At 34.4% G+C, this 18,000-nt stretch overlaps 2 protein-coding genes and 1 pseudogene across 3 annotated transcripts; all 3 read left to right on the forward strand.

Annotated features, from left to right (window-relative positions):
• On the forward strand, window positions 1-2,694 carry LOC140974187 (thioredoxin reductase NTRB). Its single transcript, XM_073437493.1, has 2 exons — window positions 1-1,060; window positions 2,467-2,694. Exons 1-2 carry the CDS (start codon window positions 31-33, stop codon window positions 2,535-2,537), a joined length of 1,101 nt encoding a protein of 366 aa, XP_073293594.1. The 5' UTR covers window positions 1-30; the 3' UTR covers window positions 2,538-2,694.
• Window positions 2,695-7,941: 5,247 nt separating this feature from the next.
• On the forward strand, window positions 7,942-11,115 carry LOC140974190 (uncharacterized). 2 transcript variants are annotated; one of them, XM_073437500.1, is made up of 5 exons: window positions 7,942-8,200; window positions 8,528-9,187; window positions 9,282-10,195; window positions 10,283-10,467; window positions 10,750-11,115. In XM_073437500.1, the coding sequence occupies exons 2-4, from the start codon at window positions 8,545-8,547 to the stop codon at window positions 10,427-10,429; spliced, it is 1,704 nt and encodes a 567-aa protein (XP_073293601.1). In that variant the 5' UTR covers window positions 7,942-8,200; window positions 8,528-8,544; the 3' UTR covers window positions 10,430-10,467; window positions 10,750-11,115. The 2 variants fall into 2 exon arrangements, with proteins under 2 accessions (XP_073293601.1, XP_073293600.1); XM_073437499.1 differs by having other exon boundaries at window positions 7,943-8,200; window positions 8,521-9,187.
• Window positions 11,116-14,410: 3,295 nt separating this feature from the next.
• Window positions 14,411-16,781, forward strand: LOC140974191 (monosaccharide-sensing protein 2-like; annotated as a pseudogene).
• The last annotated feature ends 1,219 nt before the right edge of the window (window positions 16,782-18,000 follow it).

Consider the following 18,000-nt stretch of genomic DNA (forward strand, 5'->3'; position numbering starts at 1 on the left):
AGGTGGAATAAGATTAGACTTGGTCCAGAAATGAGCCACAATTGTTTCCCAAAGCTTTTAAACGCACTGAAGTCAGCTCGCAACCTAATTGGCCTCGCCACCCTCACCACCACCGCCGCCGCCGCCGCCACTCCCAAGATAACCGCCATGGAAAGCGATCTCCATACTCTGAAAACACGCCTCTGCATCATTGGTAGCGGCCCCGCTGCTCACACTGCCGCGATTTACGCCGCACGAGCTGAGCTCAAACCTATTCTCTTCGAAGGCTGGATGGCCAACGACATCGCTCCTGGAGGTCAGCTCACCACAACCTCAGAAGTGGAGAATTTCCCGGGTTTTCCTGATGGGCTCGGGGGTGGTGATCTCATGGAACGCTGCCGAGCCCAATCCATCCGCTTCGGCACTCAAATATTCACCGAAACTGTCTTTAAGGTGGATTTATCAGCCTCGCCATTCAAAATTTTTACTGACTCGAAGACTGTTCTAGCTGATTCGGTCGTTGTGGCCACCGGCGCGGTCGCGAAACGCCTCAACTTCCCAGGTTCCGATATCTTTTGGAACCGGGGAATATCCGCCTGCGCTGTTTGTGATGGTGCAGCCCCTATATTTCGTAATAAACCCCTTGCGGTCATTGGTGGAGGGGACTCGGCTATGGAAGAAGCCAATTTTTTGACAAAATACGGTTCTAAGGTTTACATTATACATAGAAGAAATGAATTTAGGGCGTCAAAGATAATGCAAAGCAGAGCATTATCAAATCCAAAAATCGAAGTGTTGTGGAATTCGTCAGTGGCTGAGGCATATGGGGACAGGACATTGGGAGGTTTGAAGGTGAAGAATGTGGGGAGTGGGGAGGTTTCGGATTTGAGTGTTTCGGGTTTGTTTTTTGCAATTGGGCATGAACCTGCGACCAAGTTCTTGGACGGACAACTGGAATTGGATTCGGATGGGTATGTGATCACGAAGCCCGGCACCACACTAACCAGTGTTAAAGGGGTTTTTGCTGCTGGTGATGTTCAGGACAAGAAATACAGGCAGGCCATCACTGCTGCTGGCACCGGTCAGTCAATATGTAGTATTAGTTTGCGTCATTTGTTTTTATTTTACTGTTATGAATTTATGATCCATGGTGATTCTTGACGTATATGTTTTGTTGTGTTAATTGTGTTTGTACGCTTAGAATTTGTATTCTATCTATTGGTTATTTTATGATGTGTGAAATGTGAATTGAAAAACATCTGAATAGATAAACAAGCAAATTGAAGAAAGCAATAATTGGATTGATGTTTTGTGGTTTAGATTATATTTTTGTAAATCACCCATGAGTGAAGTTTGTCCAAAGAAAGGCATGTTGAAAAAAAGCTTATATTTGTGGATCCGTTTGAAAGTTCAACAGCATGAAGTAGCTTTTTTGGCAGGTAAACTGAGAAAATGTTATGATATTAGTGGCAAGTTCTTGTAAAATTGTGATTACTTGAAGTTGATAGGTACACCAGTGAAAATGTCCAATTTTGGGGGATGTTTGCTGTGGTGAACAATATCTCATTGAAATTCCTTTCTTGTATGGGTTTATGAGTCTTGGTTAGTTGATTTGAAAGCTTTTAAATGCCTTGTAAAGGTGTGTGAAGTTTTGGTTGGTTAGTTTTCAAAGGAAAGAACAAGAGAACTTGGATAATAGGATTTCTGTAATCAGACTTGTATTTCTTGGTGTGAGGTATTTCCTCAAGTAAAGAATAATGATGAAAGTGAACAAGTTTAGGATTATTTCTCAGAGAATCCATTGGGCTCCGACCTTGAATTGGATTGTAACTGATGCTCTAAAAGAACCTCGATGAATCGACTCTTGTAATTTACATTTACTTGGTCTTTATTGTTCTGTGAATACTTACGCTTCAGTTTGATTCTACCAGCACTAGTTAAAAACCAAGACTTGTCTCTCATGATATGCTTCAACAGCTGATAATCCTTAAAAAATTTGTGCTGTTTATTCCTTTGACTCGACTTAGTTATATAAAACTTGCGGTATAGAGATGAAAATTTGGTAGAAAATTAAAATAAGAAACGTTAGAATCAGGGAATTTTATGTCACGCTCTCTTCACAAGGGGTAGTTAAATTGATAAAGAAACACTTTCTATGTTGAAACATCTTCGACATGATTAACTTCATGAACATTGTAAGTGGGGTATGAAAATCTATTGATTAACTTCATGAACATTTTAAGTGGGGTATGTAGCATCTCCCGAGTATGAAATCTATTGAGAGGAGAAAAATGTTGAAATATGACACGGAGGAACTGTAGAAATGATATGTTCTAATTCTGTACAATAACTTCCAATATCAGGGATGTGATCACCCACTTATTTAACCATAAGGAACGTAAAGAAGATTTTCTTTCCATATTTGACGAATATTCATCAACGTTCAATCGATTTAAACTGTAATTTCTTTCTGCTACATTTATACAGGTTGCATGGCAGCTTTAGATGCGGAACATTACCTTCAGGAGATTGGTTCTCAAGAGGGTAAGAGTGATTGAATACTGAAGTCAATTGCATGCAGCTCTAAATTTATTTCTCTGATTGAGATAAAAGAAGGAAATTTGGGATTGATATTTGTTATTATCACTGCTCATTCAAAATGTTGATTGATACCGAACCGTTTCCATGATATTATAAAATGGATTATGTTATCTACTCTTTGATGATAAGTGGCTGTGGGATTGTACTCTCTTGAGTACTAATCAATTCCTACGTATAAAGTTCGTCCGATGCGCTTTATACACTTTATACGCTTTATACGCATATGTATTGTGTTATTATTTTAAGATGTATGTTTGATATTAGGATCATTTTGGATGCAGAAGTAAATTCTGGACGAGATATAATTTATTAATTATTTACAAGCGTCTTCTTTTTTAACAAAAACAATTTAATATTTGAATACAAAAGTAAAAAAGCCACTTTTCTACAATTTTCTGCTTTACATACTAAGTTTATTGATTCTGTTGTGCAAATGAATGAGCTTGTTGTGGCAGTTCTTGGCAGGTCCATTTCCAGGATCTGAGCAACTTTGGGGCATCTACATCACTATGGAGAGTTATTTCTTTCTTAAAAAAAAAATTTATAGATACATGTAATAAGTCTATTCCCACAATGATTTAAAATAATACTTGAATTAATTAACAACGGATTCCTCCGACAATTTGGTTAATTATTTTCGTATAAAAAAAGAAAAAGAAAATAGTTATTATAGGAAGCAACTTTGCAGTCACAATACGATGTCCGTAATCTAAGTGATGGTGTTTTTGTCCAGTGTTTATAAAAATATTTTTTTCCCATTTTTTAAGGGAAAAAAATAGTTATCTGTGTTTGATTGAAATGTACATTAATAAGTGATGAAAAAATTTTTATTCGCCTTTTCAAATAGATATAAATACGTGCGAAATTATATTGTATTTCCGTAACTTTATTTATTTATTTTTTTAAATCTTTTTTAGGCGCTATTTGGTTTTTTTTTCTTCAATTTTTGTTATTCAAGTTTAACGAGCCAAATCCAACAAGCCCCTGGAATCATAGAACATAACTAGAATAATAATTCATCAAACTTCAAAATAAACTCTGGTATATCTCAAAGTGTTGCTCCGGAAAATATGACGAAGTATTTGTTTAATCACAAAACTCTTGTAACACGATCTCATGTGTCAATTTTGTGAAACATATCTTCTATTTGAGTCATCCATGAAAAATATTAATTTTTATGTCAAAAATATTATTTTTTTTGTTGTAAATATGAATAAGTTTGACTCGTCTCACAAATAAAATTTTTTTATTTTGTCGAGATCATACAAATAATTAATGTATTCGTTTGTTAACTGATGATAAGTGTGTGTGTGAATATATTCGTGTTTGTGTGCAAGTGATAGAGAGGTAAATTANTCTCTCGCAGATAAAGACTCGTGAGACCGTCTCACAAGAGACCTACTCGTTGAACTTCTATTGTGAAAAACTAATTCGACGGAAGGTTTCCACTCTCTCACTTAAATATATAGTAGTACACCGATACACGCGTTGCGTACTGGTACAATATTTTTTTATCATTCATTTGATTTATATTTAAACGAAGATCAAAATATAATTATAAGAAATCGTGAGGGACTACATTGTAATTTTGATATATAAATTAAAAAAATAAATAGAAAAAAGAAAGGAATAAAAAAACAATCTAAGTAAGAATTAAATCTACAATTTAATGTCTAATAAACAAAGACTCTGTTGAACTACATGCGACTTGCATTAAAGTTTNAGGTAGCAGTATCACGTGGGGAGCAAGGGTTACAGCTTGATCCAAAAGCCAAAAAGCTTGGCCCGATAAGAGAAAACGGTTATAGCGTGAGTAGCAGTGCCAGCTGGTTCGGGTTGGACACGTGTGCTTTGCCCCGACCCAACACTCACACCTCGATTCATTCATTCCACACAACCTGGCAACTTTCGAGTATACTTTTGTGACTGACTATTACAATGACTTTTTTATTTATTTATTATTATTACAGTATTTTGAGAAAAAAAAAATTAGGCCACCTTGGATTTCATCAAACCATATGTTATATTTGATGGGTAATTTTACCACTGCTGCACGTCTAAGTTGGTCTAAATCATTCATGCTTGACTTCACATAAAAATTAAATATTAAAATATGGAAAAGTTAATTAAATAACGATTTGTTAAATTAATGAAATAATTGTAAAATATTTTATATATTAATTGGACAACAAAACATTTTTTTTATATTAGTTGGTAGTTGAGTCGATTATCTAGAATGTTTCACAGTAGCAAACTAAAAATATTTATACATAAATAATTTTTTTTATAAAAAAAACTTAAATACTCTTAAAGCTACTTTTAAAAACTAAAGAGAATAATTAATATTGACCAAAATACAAATTAAATATTTTTTTGTTGAATCCTCTAACGTTATCCATCTTGAGTCTGGACTCTTAATTAAGTATAAATCTGAGACTTTTACTAAAATATTATTGATTATAAATATCCTGTTTATGAAATTTTAAATCTAACTATCTGAATCAATTCATTTTCATCTTATTATATATTCTATCATATTTATTATAATTTTTTTTATAATTTGTTTAACTAACTAGTTTGTATAAATTTATGAATTTATTTTGCTTTTAAACATAATTCTACTTTCATTTTAAAACCAAATAATTATATATATACAGTCAATGTTATTTACACACTCATTTTTGATACTCACACTCTACTTATATATGTATAATATAAAATTTATTAATAGAATGAAGTGTATGTAACATAAAATAAAGTATAAACACTATCATGAAAAAAAAATACAGTTTTGGTAATCTTTGCGATTTCGGCAATTTATGAGGTCAATTTTAGTTTTCGTCCGTCTGTTTTTTTCAATTTAATCATTTTTCTGACATGATGTTGATGTAATATTGACATGCCATTGACATATATATATATATTTATTTATGTGTGTATGTATGTATGTATGTATGTATGGACATGTATATATAAATGTATATAACTCAATTAAGGAGGCATTATTAGTAACAAATGGGGACATGCAACAATGTCATGTGATTTGTTCAGTCAGTACAAGACCTACAATAACATCCATCATGTAACAAAATCAGATATGGGACATGAAGTGGAGGAATATAGCTTCCTTTTAATATTTGTCATGCTTTGCTGACGATGAAGAGAGGCTCGCTTATTGTGACCATTATATTACAAAGAGTAAATGTTACATGTCAGGAGAGCGATTGACATGTGACACTTGGACTGTTTTACGATTTAAAATATTGGACTTGGACATTTACCTCTAGTTATAACTCTTGCTCAACGACAAATTCTCAACTCTACACACTTATATTTAATTAGAATTAGAATTAAGATACATGGAAATCGGCATCTTAGACAAACAACACTTAACTTTATTATTTTCGTGTTGACAATGCATGAATGAAAGTATTAATGGGATGAGTGACTTCTTAGAAAGTTCTCGTGCGTCAAACTGCTGACGTTTCGTCATTTGATCTAGTTGGCTAGGTGAGCTATAAAAGAGTGACGTCAGATCTTAACGAGCAATAATAATATCTCTGCTTGGGACACGACTGATAGTAGAGAAATGATAAGAATGATCTCTAAAGAATACGAGACACCACCAGCAGATAGACACGCACCTCCTTAGACTCATGAACCTAACAACCCGACATACGAGCACCCAAGTAGGTGCACTCTGCGTTGTCTCGAGTATAATGAAATAAAACCGCGTCTTGACTAATAGATATATCTTTTGACCTAGTGCTGATCGTTTGATCCTAACAATTACAATGATTTCAGATGTCCATGTTATATGCTAATAATTCAAGCTTATTACAAAATAACTTCGACTCCACAAAATCAAGTGTTCAGCCTTCTCTCCTGAAAACTTATAATCTTTTAGTCTTGTTAATCCAAGTACCTGGAACACATCGAAAATACAAACATATTTCAGAGAAAGGGAAAGTTGTCAACTTGACAATCACAAATACCAGACACTTCACAACCATAGTTTCAAAATGGTCGAGATATACACATTATTCGATGGCTTTAAATGGAATGGAAGATGGACGTGTTAGACGGTATTTTTGGCTTACACGACCTCCAATTATCTAATTTTAATTTGATTATGTGACGTCTATTTGAACCCCACATATCAAAATCAATTTGGTTATTAAGTGGCTATATTTTAATTATGTAAATACATTCTGAAAAGTGAATATTCTAAAGACCTGTTTATTGTCGAACTTATATCTCATAAAATATCAAAATCTTAAGTTTGGAGTAGAACCTCATGTTCGATATCAAATTATAACAAATTCTCCCCTTGACTAAAAATAAAGATTATATCATTTATGATTTGAACATAAAATTTGAATAAAAACATAGTCCAATCTTTTTTCACAAAAGAGAAGATGTCCTCAGCATCGAAGAAAATGTACTAGGGTGTATGTGCCATTCGTTTAGATCCATTAAATCAACAAGTATTAAATGTCTTATTACCTCTATAATCAAATGCTTCAATTTGCTGTAAGAAAATTAATTTAGCTAGAAGCCTATTTTTTTTGGAGAAGGTCAAAAATTATTAGTCCCTAGAGAATATATATCAAATGATCAATGATTCAGACTGCACCGAGAGTTTTCCTCCTGCCTACTATAGGCTCGGGCCTTACACTTGGTGAGGACCATTTAAGGAGGATGACTTCAAGAAAACATCCATCATTGGGACCCAAAAGTCATAAACCTAGAAAAGACATTATTTATATGATTATTATAATTGCTATGTGGATAATATCTATACACACAAAAAATAATGTGAACCACTTTCACTGATCAATTTTATGAGACGAAAATTTTATTTGAATAACTCATAAAAAAATAAGCAAAAACTTGTGTGAGACGGTCTCACGGGTCGTATTTTGTGAGATGGATATCTTATTTGAGTCATCCATGAAAAATTATTACTTTTTATACTAAGAGTATTATTTTTTATTGTGAATATCGGTATGATTGACCCGTCTCACAGACAAAGATTCGTGAGACCGTCTCACAAGAGACCTACTATAAAAAAAAATATTATAATTTTTTTATCAATACACATGTTTATTAATCAAAATTTGAATTTTTGGATGGACCTAGTTTCCTAAACATATTATTTATTAAAGGGACCACTCCAAATGATAAACAATGTAATTGGAATTTTATATCCCACAAAAATTGACATGTTATATTATATTTTGATAAGGTGACATTTGTGTGAGTGAGTATGTGAGAAGAGCACAAATAATATTAATCAGAAGAAAAATAAAAATAAATTTTATATTTTAAAGATTAAACTGCTCAATAACTTTCTTGAAATATTAATTGCATTTCCTAATATGGTTCAAAGTCTTTTTCTTGAAGAGGATAAAATATGAAAAAGTGAGCAGATCTTGTTGATAAACCCCATCGACTGATCTGTTTGGATCAAATTTCCAATTATCCACCAATTTTCCTTGCTCTTTTTTTTCCCCTTTTTCTCTCTATATTTGTCGGAATTTTCTTGTAGCTGGATAGTAGATTTCGCATTCAAATTTCTTCGGATTTGATGCGCCATTTCGTTGAATCGCTGTAACAGGTTGGTAGAGTACGTGTTGATTGTTTTTTTTGTTTTTGGGGTAATTGGTGTTTTGCTTATATAATTGCATTAATCCGCATCGTTGAATTGTGTTTCTGTTGTTTTTTTCAACCCTAAGAACCAAGCAAATTCGAATACGGAAGCCTATCAGTCGTTTCTCTGTTTCTCTTCCAGGGTTTGCTTGGAAAGCGAAACTGAACTTTGTTTTACCGCGTTTTTGAATACTTGTGTAGAAAGAAGAACTTTTCATTTTCTGTGGGCGATTCTTTGGTTTCGGTATTATTATATTTGTGTTTCAGCGTATCTTGGATAAATTCCAGGAGAAAGGATAAAGTTGAAGAAAAATGACGATGGGACCGCCCACGACAACTGTAGACGACGTGGTGGAAGAGATAATGAGAATCCATAGATCATTACCGGCCAGTCCCGGAATAGAAGAGGTTGAAGCAGCGAGAACTTTGATTCAGAATGTGGAGAGGGAAGATCAGTTGAGATTGGAGGTTATCGCAAAGCAAATCAAGGGAAAAGATGTCCCACAAGAATTGTTCGATATCTTGCTGGAGATGCAGCGAAATATGATCCATTTCCAGAGCAAGGACATTAAGAGGGAAGCTCTCAAACTGTTGAATCTAGAGGGTGTACACTTAGTTTTTGGTGATTTGATTCAGAGAGCTACCAAATGCTTGCCTATGAGTTCAGGTTCTCAATCTAGAGATTCGAGCGATGTGTCTTTGGCTACCACGGCTTCTTTCTCCACCAACAGTTTGAATTCTCCATTGGCAACGGTCACTTCATCATCTTCTTCGAGTTTCTATAATGAGAAGGAGAGCGTGAAGGCTTCGCAGGTGTTGTTTGCTAAAGATGATAGTTATTTGAAGAAGCCGAATACGGCCTTTCGTGTAAGCGGAAGTGAGGGAATTTGGGCCAGGAATCGAGCTTTAGATGTATCGAATGTGCCACAATATGTGGATTCAACTCTCAAACAAGGTAAGATCGACTATATTTATTCAGTCGGTAATTTTGTTGTGTTAAATGCTATCAATATCCTGTTTTTGATGTTGGAACAATTGATCTGTTACAGGACAAGAGGGGGAAAAACTCGGTCTTATAAAGTTAGCCGGTCTTATTCAAGTGTCGGTGAAGAAAGGAACTAGAGAGCTGATTCTGCAGGGAAAATTATCAGATCAAGTTGAATGGATTCCTGATTCGATAGGGAAGCTTTCGATTTTGATCACATTGGATTTATCAGAAAATAGGATTGCAGGATTACCAGAATCTATAGGGGGGCTATCCTCATTAAAAACATTGGATTTACATGGAAATAGAATTTGTGAACTACATGAATCCATCGGGGATTTGCTTTCCCTTGTTAGTCTTGATTTGAGAGGAAACCAGTTAAAATCACTGCCTTCGACTGTTACCAGATTAGTTAATTTGCAAGATCTTGATTTGAGCTCTAATGCTATCTCCGTGCTTCCAGACATAATTGGATCGCTGGTCAGTCTCAAAAGATTGAATGTCGAAACTAACAATATCGAGGAAATCCCACATACAATTGGCCAATGTACTTCACTCATGGAGCTTCGTGCAGACTACAACCGGCTTAAAGCCCTCCCTGAAGCAGTAGGACGAATTGAAACTTTGGAGATTCTCACCTTGCGGTACAATAACATTAAACAGTTGCCCACGACTATGGCATCTTTGTCTAGCTTAAGAGAGCTCAATGCTAGTTTCAACGAGCTTGAATATGTCCCTGAGAGCTTGTGCCTTGCTACAACTCTGATGAGGTTGAACATAAGCAACAACTTTGCTGACTTGCAATCTCTGCCAAGATCCATTGGAAACCTTGAAATGCTAGAGGAGTTGGACATGAGCAATAACCAAATAAGAGTCCTTCCAGACTCATTTAGAATGCTATCTCAGCTGCGTGTCTTGAATGTTGAGGGAAATCCTCTGTTGGAGCCGCCAAGAAAAGTAATTGTGGAAGGAGCTCAGGTTATCCGACTCTGTTTTCATATTTGTATTTTCCTTTTAAATTATTGTTTTACTAAATATGATTCTTTTTTTTCTTTTTCATGTCAGGCTGTTGTTCAATACATGGCCAACCTTTATGCACAGAAGGATGTCAAGTCACAGCCGATCAAGCAAAAGAAATCGTGGGCTCAGTTGTGCTTCTTTTCGACATCTAACAAACGTAAACGCGATGGTGTGGGCTATGCTAATGGGTAACATGGAGCACTTTGGAAAAACCAAATTGAACTTCTTGGGTATAGCCATTTCTCATGTTGATGGATTTATCCAATAGTGTTTATAATGTAGACAGTTGGCTAAATGCAATGTATCATGACGACTAAGATTCCCTTTATCTCCTATCAGACACGCTAAAATCCATATTATTAGAAGTAGATTCACAAATTTGGTCGAGCGGGAGCAATTTCTTTTGAACTGGTTTCGACCTTTGATATCAACATTGTTTAAGTTACTCATTCTGAGTACGATCAAAGTAACTGTTTGTTGGGCTAACCCTCGCTTTTTTCTGTGCCATACAGCAAACCGATGATTTTTGGGCAACTAGTTCTCATCGAATTCAAATGCCTTGGCGCAGAAAGCAACCTTTTCAGATATGCTCTGATCCTTGCTTCCGAAAATTTGTAGATTCATGATTCATCATTGTTTTTTTTAAAAAATTTGCCACCAACTGTTTGTGGTCACTTGCATTTTTCAGATCAAGTATGAGATGTGAAAATGAGTTCAACTGCTTACAATGAGAACGAAAATGTATCTTCCGCTGTCGTCAATGCACTAATTCATTTTGGTGTAGTAGCTTTGCGGTCCATGTGTCTTCTTTGTTGATAGATTTTTTCAAATATTGCAGCTTACATATGATCAACAGAACCTTAATTCCAATTCGTATTGTTCTTACCATGATCGAATATTAAACACCTTGATGATTAATTGTGCGTAGTTCGTTGTGGGATTTTCTTGTTTTGATGATGATGTACGTAAAAATTGAAATTTGCCTGCAAGTTAACCTATATTGGTTTTTGGTCCTCTGATTGATCCAAAATTCAATATCAGTCCAATAATTTGGCTTTTTCTTTTTGTTTTTAATGAATTTAGTCAATTTTTAATAGAAGTGTTGATATGATGCCATGTTAGTAATGCAACATTGGGCATCAAATCAGCATGCCACCAAAAAGGATTAAATATGCAAAAAATCTAAGTTATTCTATGAAGACAGATTTATTTTGATCGAATATTAATATATGTCATAAATTTAAGGAGCGTTCGAAAAAAATTATATTTTTAGAAAAACGATTAAATTTACAGATTGTGAAGGAGTGGGACATCAAAAGTTGACAGTGTTTGAAAATAAAACTGGAAAATTGAATTTTTTTTAAGGTTGAGTGTTTGAATTATTTATTTTAACGATTGTTAGGTTGGATGAAATTAAGGTTAGCATAAAAATGTATAAATTTGTTAAGGAAAAAAATTAGAGGAGGAAATACTAAATAGTTGTCATACTTTTGAGTACCACAAGAAAATAAATAGCTGTGAGCTTTTGCTTTAATTGAGTGATTCTTACAAGCGCATTTTCTCATATTTATTCGACAATGTCCTTAGAGATAATACACAAACACTTGATCCAATAATTATAAGAGCATTACATGCACAAATAATGAAAATCATATGATTTTCTAATTTATTTTTCTAGATAAAGTTGGCGAAAAAAATATATTATACAAACGACGTTATGCAATTAACTGATTGGTCTGTTTTGTCAAAGTTCTAGATAGGATTAAATAACAAAAACTCTTTGATAAAAAATTTGCACACATAAAAATTTGATTTCCATTTACCTAAAATCTTGTATACATGGTCGTACGTGATTTTTCAATAATATAACAACTTTTCTTTTGTAATTATTGAAGTATATATTTATTAATTCTTTTGTTGTCGAACAAACAATAATTATTTATTTAATAATAGTGAAAGTAATTTTATAATAGATATTCTCTGGGTGGAAGTTCAATGAAAATTTCACAAAAAAAATACAAATTTATTTTATTTTCCTTAGGTCAAATAATCCTTAAATTTTAGAAACATTAAACATTGTTCACATAACTAAATACGGGGGGTGGGAAGAAAAAAGGAGTGAATGACATGTATATGCTTGCTAATAGGTTACTCCATTCAATTTTGAATTTATAAAGTTCTGAACATAAGCATATATTATATTAAAAAAATTCATCGTATTATTAAAATATATAAATTATTTCCAACCCCTTATTATAGTCTTTTTTTATAATTCATAAAATTAGCGCGATCTAGGTTTTTGTTTTGTTTTGAGGCACACCTATTTATTTATCAAAGTTTGCATGAATTAACTCAAAGCAAAGAGCATGAAAATTGACAAAATAATAAATGGTCGTAGCCATGCATGAAATCAGGCATGATTATTCATGCAGTCCAATCTAGCTTCATGTATATACCGTTGATTCGTACTTATCGACGTAAATGAACAAATGGTTGAGGATGATCAGCTGCATGACTAGAAGCTTGATTCACAATTGGATCTGTAGATGAAAACATACTGGATGGGTGTAAACATTCTTGAATTATGATTCTTTGTTGATCCATCACCATTAAAAGGGTAATCGTGAAGATTAAGCGATGAATTAACGATATGTGAATTAGCTGAGAAATTACGCAGGATCAATGGACTTTCTTGAATCTTGTTGCCACGTTGATCATGAGTATGCCTGATTTGGGGCATTGTGGAAGTAATAGGATTCACGGTTTTGATGTCGTGAATGATGGGGCGACGTCGGCCGATTGGAGTGGTGCTTGTTTGGCGTTTCAAGTACTTTTGAGCATGGCTAGCTACTTGGGTTGTGGTTTTGGTAATCACATAGTATCTTGATATGCTCCTCCAGTCTCCTTTTCCATATCTGTTGAGTCCCATAAGAAATAATTAACCTGCATTCATGTTTATTAAAAGATGGATGGATGCGTGAGTTATTCATGAAGACAAACTTACCCTAAAATGAAAATATTATTTAAGTTTTTGTCCACTTTATTTTGAAATTCTGGTTAAGCCTTGCCACTAGATTAAGCTTGATTCACCTTTACGTCAATAACTAAGAAAAAACATGCAGATTATTACAAAGAAAACGACGAAAAGAACTCTAATCTAAGAGAAAAAAATGTATACCTGTGTTCTTCTTCAGTCCAAGGAACTCCCTTTTGGCGCGATTGTCTTGTTTTAGCTGCTGCATTTTCAGGAGAAGATCCACCAGCGGAGTTGTCCTTTTTCTTCTCCATTTCCATATATTTTTCCTCATGATAATTAATATCGTGATCCCTCGTAACTTCATTATAACTTTTGTAATTGGGAATGGGAATTTCACCACATTCAATCATCTCTACATCTTCAATCAATGCCTGATAATGATTCTTGATCTCTTCGATCATCTTTCGAGGAATCTTTGATTCTATATCTTCAAAAAAAAGATTGAGAAGTTGGATTAAGTTCTGTCAAAGCATTCTCAAACATTTTATTCTCTTGAGAACTCCAGTTGGCTTTCTTTTCGATTACGGATTCGCGATGAGCCGAGCGTGGCAGGAGATCATACAAAGATTCATGTATCTCTATAGGAAAATCAGGTAATTCCATTGTGTGCGTGTAGATGGTTTTTGTTTGTGATGCACGATACAATGATACTCTCTTTAAGGGTGGGAAAAATTCAAGAAAATATCTTTACGCCTTCTGTGCAAATCAGGCCCTTGATTGCTCCATGTGCAGACGCGCGAGAGAACTTCTTGATCAATCATTATTACGTCGTCATAAAATGTAACTCAATATAAGCTCACTCATGCTAAATTTATTTTTCTACATGACATATTCTTTATTCCACACTTAATCTTCCGCTTAACAAGCTCATTAGATACTTATCCAATTTTCAATCAAAGTAGAAAAAACCCAATAATTCAAAGTCCAAAGTCCAACAATAAATGTAATATAAGTTGAGGTTTTAATTGAATTCTACCTAGTCAAAAGTATGACTTTAATATAAAAGCATTCGATCCAATTAAAAAAAAAAAACTACATACGTTCTCATCGGAGGTGCCGGATCCGACAAGAGCCACGAGTAAGAAAATTGATATACATAATTTTTTAAAGAAAATATTAATATTGTTTAACCCGTCGATCGATATAATAAATTGCCCTCCATAGTTAAAGTGAGTTTGGTGGCTGCAAATAAAGAAATAAAGCTCTATGAAGTTTTCTTGAGGAAATTCTACTTATAACTGTCATCCATCTCAAAATTAGAGTATAAATTATCAGGGATGAAAGGAGCTGTGCTCGTGGCTATTGTGGTCGCCATTGGCAACTTCTTGCAAGGATGGGATAATGCAACTATTGCAGGTATGTTAATCTTGTGTTTCCATCTCTACTTTTAAGTTAATTTGATATTTTGTTTTGTAATGAATCTTTTTTCCTGATTACAAGTACAGAGAAATATTCTTGAAATGATGAATCATAAAATGAAAGATCTTGATTTTTTAATCAAGCTGAAAATGTATGTTGAAATTCATTCAGGATCTGTGCTTTACATCAAAAGAGAATTTGATTTGCAAAGCCAGCCAGCCATAGAAGGGCTTATTGTGGCAACGTCCTTAATTGGAGCAACAGCAATCGTTACGTTCTCGGGACCTGTATCTGATTCCCTTGGCCGGCGAGCAATGCTAATAATCTCATCCATCCTATATTTTCTTAGTGGACTAGTTATGCTATGGGCTCCAAATGTGTATGTCCCCGCCTTTTAGGAAGACTTTTGGATGGTTTCGGGATCGGCCTAGCAGTCACTCTTGTTCCTGTCTATATATCGGAAACTGCCCCACCGGATATACGAGGACTGCTTAACACTCTTCCTCAGTTCACTGGTTCTACAGGCATGTTCTTGTCGTATTGCATGGTTTTCGGGATGCCTCTAATGGATTCGCCTAGCTGGAGATTGATGATTGGGGTTCTATGTATCCCTTCCATCATATATTTTGTACTGGTGGTGTTTTTTATACCTGAATCTCCAAGATGGCTAGGGAGTAAGGGGAAGATGAAAGAGGCTAAACGGGTTTTACAAGCGATGCGTGGAAGGGATGACATCTCAGGTACCTAATATCTGAGATTGCTTTTAGCGAATATTTCTGGTTAAATTTTGTTAATCTATGTGCGCTTTTTTGGTTCTTTTTCTTGTTGGACCTTATGGCAAACAGGTGAAATGGCTTTGTTAGTGGAAGGTCTGAATGTTGGAGGTGAAACATCAATAAAGGAGTATATTATTGGTCCAGATAATGATATTGTTGATAACTTGGAACACGCCACTGAAAAGGACCGTATCAAGTTATAAGGCGCAGAAGAAGGCAAATCTTGGATTGCAAGGCCTGTCTGCGGACACAGCATTCCATCGATCCAAAGCACGTCTCTCATGGATCCAATGGTCACCCTATTCGGAAGCATACAAGAAAAACTCCTCCCAGCATCAGGGAGAATGAGAAGCATCCTCTTTTCAAACTTAGGGAGCATGTTGAATGCTGTAGAGCAGCACGGTAAACACGAACAATGGGACGAAGAGAGCCTGGGAAGGAATGATGATGATCATTCATCCAATGCTTCCGGCTCAAGGCGAGTTCATTGACGCCGCTGCTTTGGTAAGCCAGTCTGTTCTTCATCCAGACAACATCACCAGTCAACATCAGATAGGCGAAGCAATGGACAAACAAATTGAATCTGCTGCCAAAGGATCAAGCTGGATAGAAATTTTCGAACCAGGGGTTAAACATGCACCGTTAGTAGGCATTGGAATTCAAATTCTTCAACTGGTAAGGCTTTGGTAATGGAAATAATGTAAAGACATTGAGAAACTTTTCATGCTGATGAATGTGTTGATGATGTAGTTTTCAGGCATCAATGGAATTCTGTGCTACACTCCTCAGATTCTTGAAGAAGCTGGCGTGGGAGTTATTCTTTCAAATTTGGGGATCGGTCCGGATTCTGCATCCCTTCTTAATAAGTACTCTGACAACATTGTTGATGCTTCCAAACATTTGTGTTGCAATGAGACTCATGGACTTTGCTGGCAGAAGGTAATAATCGCCTCGGTTAAATTACAGCCGACGCCTCATGACATTTTATTAAACTTACAATGACACCCTCTTCGACTGTTTGCAACTTTTGGTGTAATTGGAGAAAATATAGGGATATTGCTTATTTTAATTTCAATAACCATGTAATATCAATAATTATAACCTAGATTGTGTATAATTTTCTTTCTTTCCTAGGATAGTTTTTTATGATCCTTTACAAATACCTTTGTATTCTTGAATAGAATTAAGGAAGAAAACCTTTGGTTCCTTCATGGTATCAGAGCAGTAGATTCTAGGACCTATAATAAAAAGAAGAACAAAGCAATGGAAGAACATGCCTATGGAGATAATTCAACTCTTGCAGATCTGACATCCAGGTTTTCACAAATACTAAACCAAGCACCAAACCCACCAAGTCACGAATCTGTTGCTGCATCAAATTGGACGACACCAACTATGGACTTTGGTCCCATGTTGTTGAGATATACAAATATAAAATGGGGTATATCAATGTGGACCTGGCTTCCACAACCTCAATTTCAGGAAATGGAGAACCGAAAATGCAATGGTGAAGGGATGGGTGATTAATTCTATGGATTCAAAATTAATCAGCAACGACATCAGATTCCCAACGGCAAAAGCAGTATGGGATGCCATTGCTATAACATATTTTGACGCCTCACAAGTGTTTGGTCTCAAGAGGAAAGTGACGAGACTGAAGCAATGGCGGATCTATTGAAACATATAACAATAATCTTCGAGTGTATGGTGTCACTGACTAGGTAAACAAAATTTTGGTTTGTATTTTCCTGCAACTTTTTTTGTCAGAGATTTCTCAATGAAGCTACGAACTTTTAAATAAATCATACATTTGAATGATTTGTTGTCACTAGTTGAAGGTTGACTTGCCAACATATGAAGAGACGTAATGGTATATAGACAGCGAAGGAGCAAGGAACAAAAAGGATTGTATGGTAAAATTTCTTTTAATATTGGATATATCATACTTCTGCACATTTACGAATAAAGAATTTTATTTTTATTGATTCAATCACTAAAGCTAGAGAGGATATAGCTCATTCATTCTGTATAAAGTTTTAAATCATACCACACACTAAAAAATATTTAAATAATAATAACTACTCAAAAATTATATTTTATTTATATAAATTATATATCACCCTTAAAATAAAAACAATCATAAAACAAAGTCACCGATATATATAAATTTTGAAATATATCCACTCAAACACCAAAAAAAAATTACACAAAAATATAAAACATATAATAAAAACTCATTGACTAAAAATATTAGTAAAATAATAATAATAATAATAATAATTAGGAAATAACCAAAAGATACTTAAAAAATTAATGTTAACTCGAGAATATAAACATTCAGATATATAAACACACTACGACTTCAATCTCTTAAACAAACACTTTTTGGCCATTTGATTGTGCCATTTGATCGTTATCAATTGATCAATTTTGTATTAACATCACTTAATTAAGACTTCGAAAAACAACTTTGGCTTGGCAATGTATTACAAGAAAAATGGACGATTACGGATCAAAAGAAACAAAAAAAAAAGGATTATTATTAGCAGAAAGGTTCATGTAAAATAATTGCTTTTGTAATGAATTCCATG

Source organism: Primulina huaijiensis, chromosome 3 (assembly GCF_012295235.1).
Source record: "Primulina huaijiensis isolate GDHJ02 chromosome 3, ASM1229523v2, whole genome shotgun sequence".
In the NCBI taxonomy this organism is placed as follows: domain Eukaryota; kingdom Viridiplantae; phylum Streptophyta; class Magnoliopsida; order Lamiales; family Gesneriaceae; genus Primulina; species Primulina huaijiensis.

What these genes read in the sequence shown, in the direction of transcription:
- LOC140974187 (XM_073437493.1), top strand. Translation starts at nt 31, where the DNA reads ATGAGCCACAATTGTTTCCCAAAGCTTTTAAACGCACTGAAGTCAGCT. An exon ending in CATCACTGCTGCTGGCACCG is followed by an intron (nt 1,061 to 2,466) that starts GTCAGTCAATAT and finishes ACATTTATACAG; the next exon opens with GTTGCATGGCAGCTTTAGAT.
- LOC140974190 (XM_073437500.1), top strand. Translation starts at nt 8,545, where the DNA reads ATGACGATGGGACCGCCCACGACAACTGTAGACGACGTGGTGGAAGAG. An exon ending in GGATTCAACTCTCAAACAAG is followed by an intron (nt 9,188 to 9,281) that starts GTAAGATCGACT and finishes GATCTGTTACAG; the next exon opens with GACAAGAGGGGGAAAAACTC. An exon ending in TAATTGTGGAAGGAGCTCAG is followed by an intron (nt 10,196 to 10,282) that starts GTTATCCGACTC and finishes TTTTCATGTCAG; the next exon opens with GCTGTTGTTCAATACATGGC.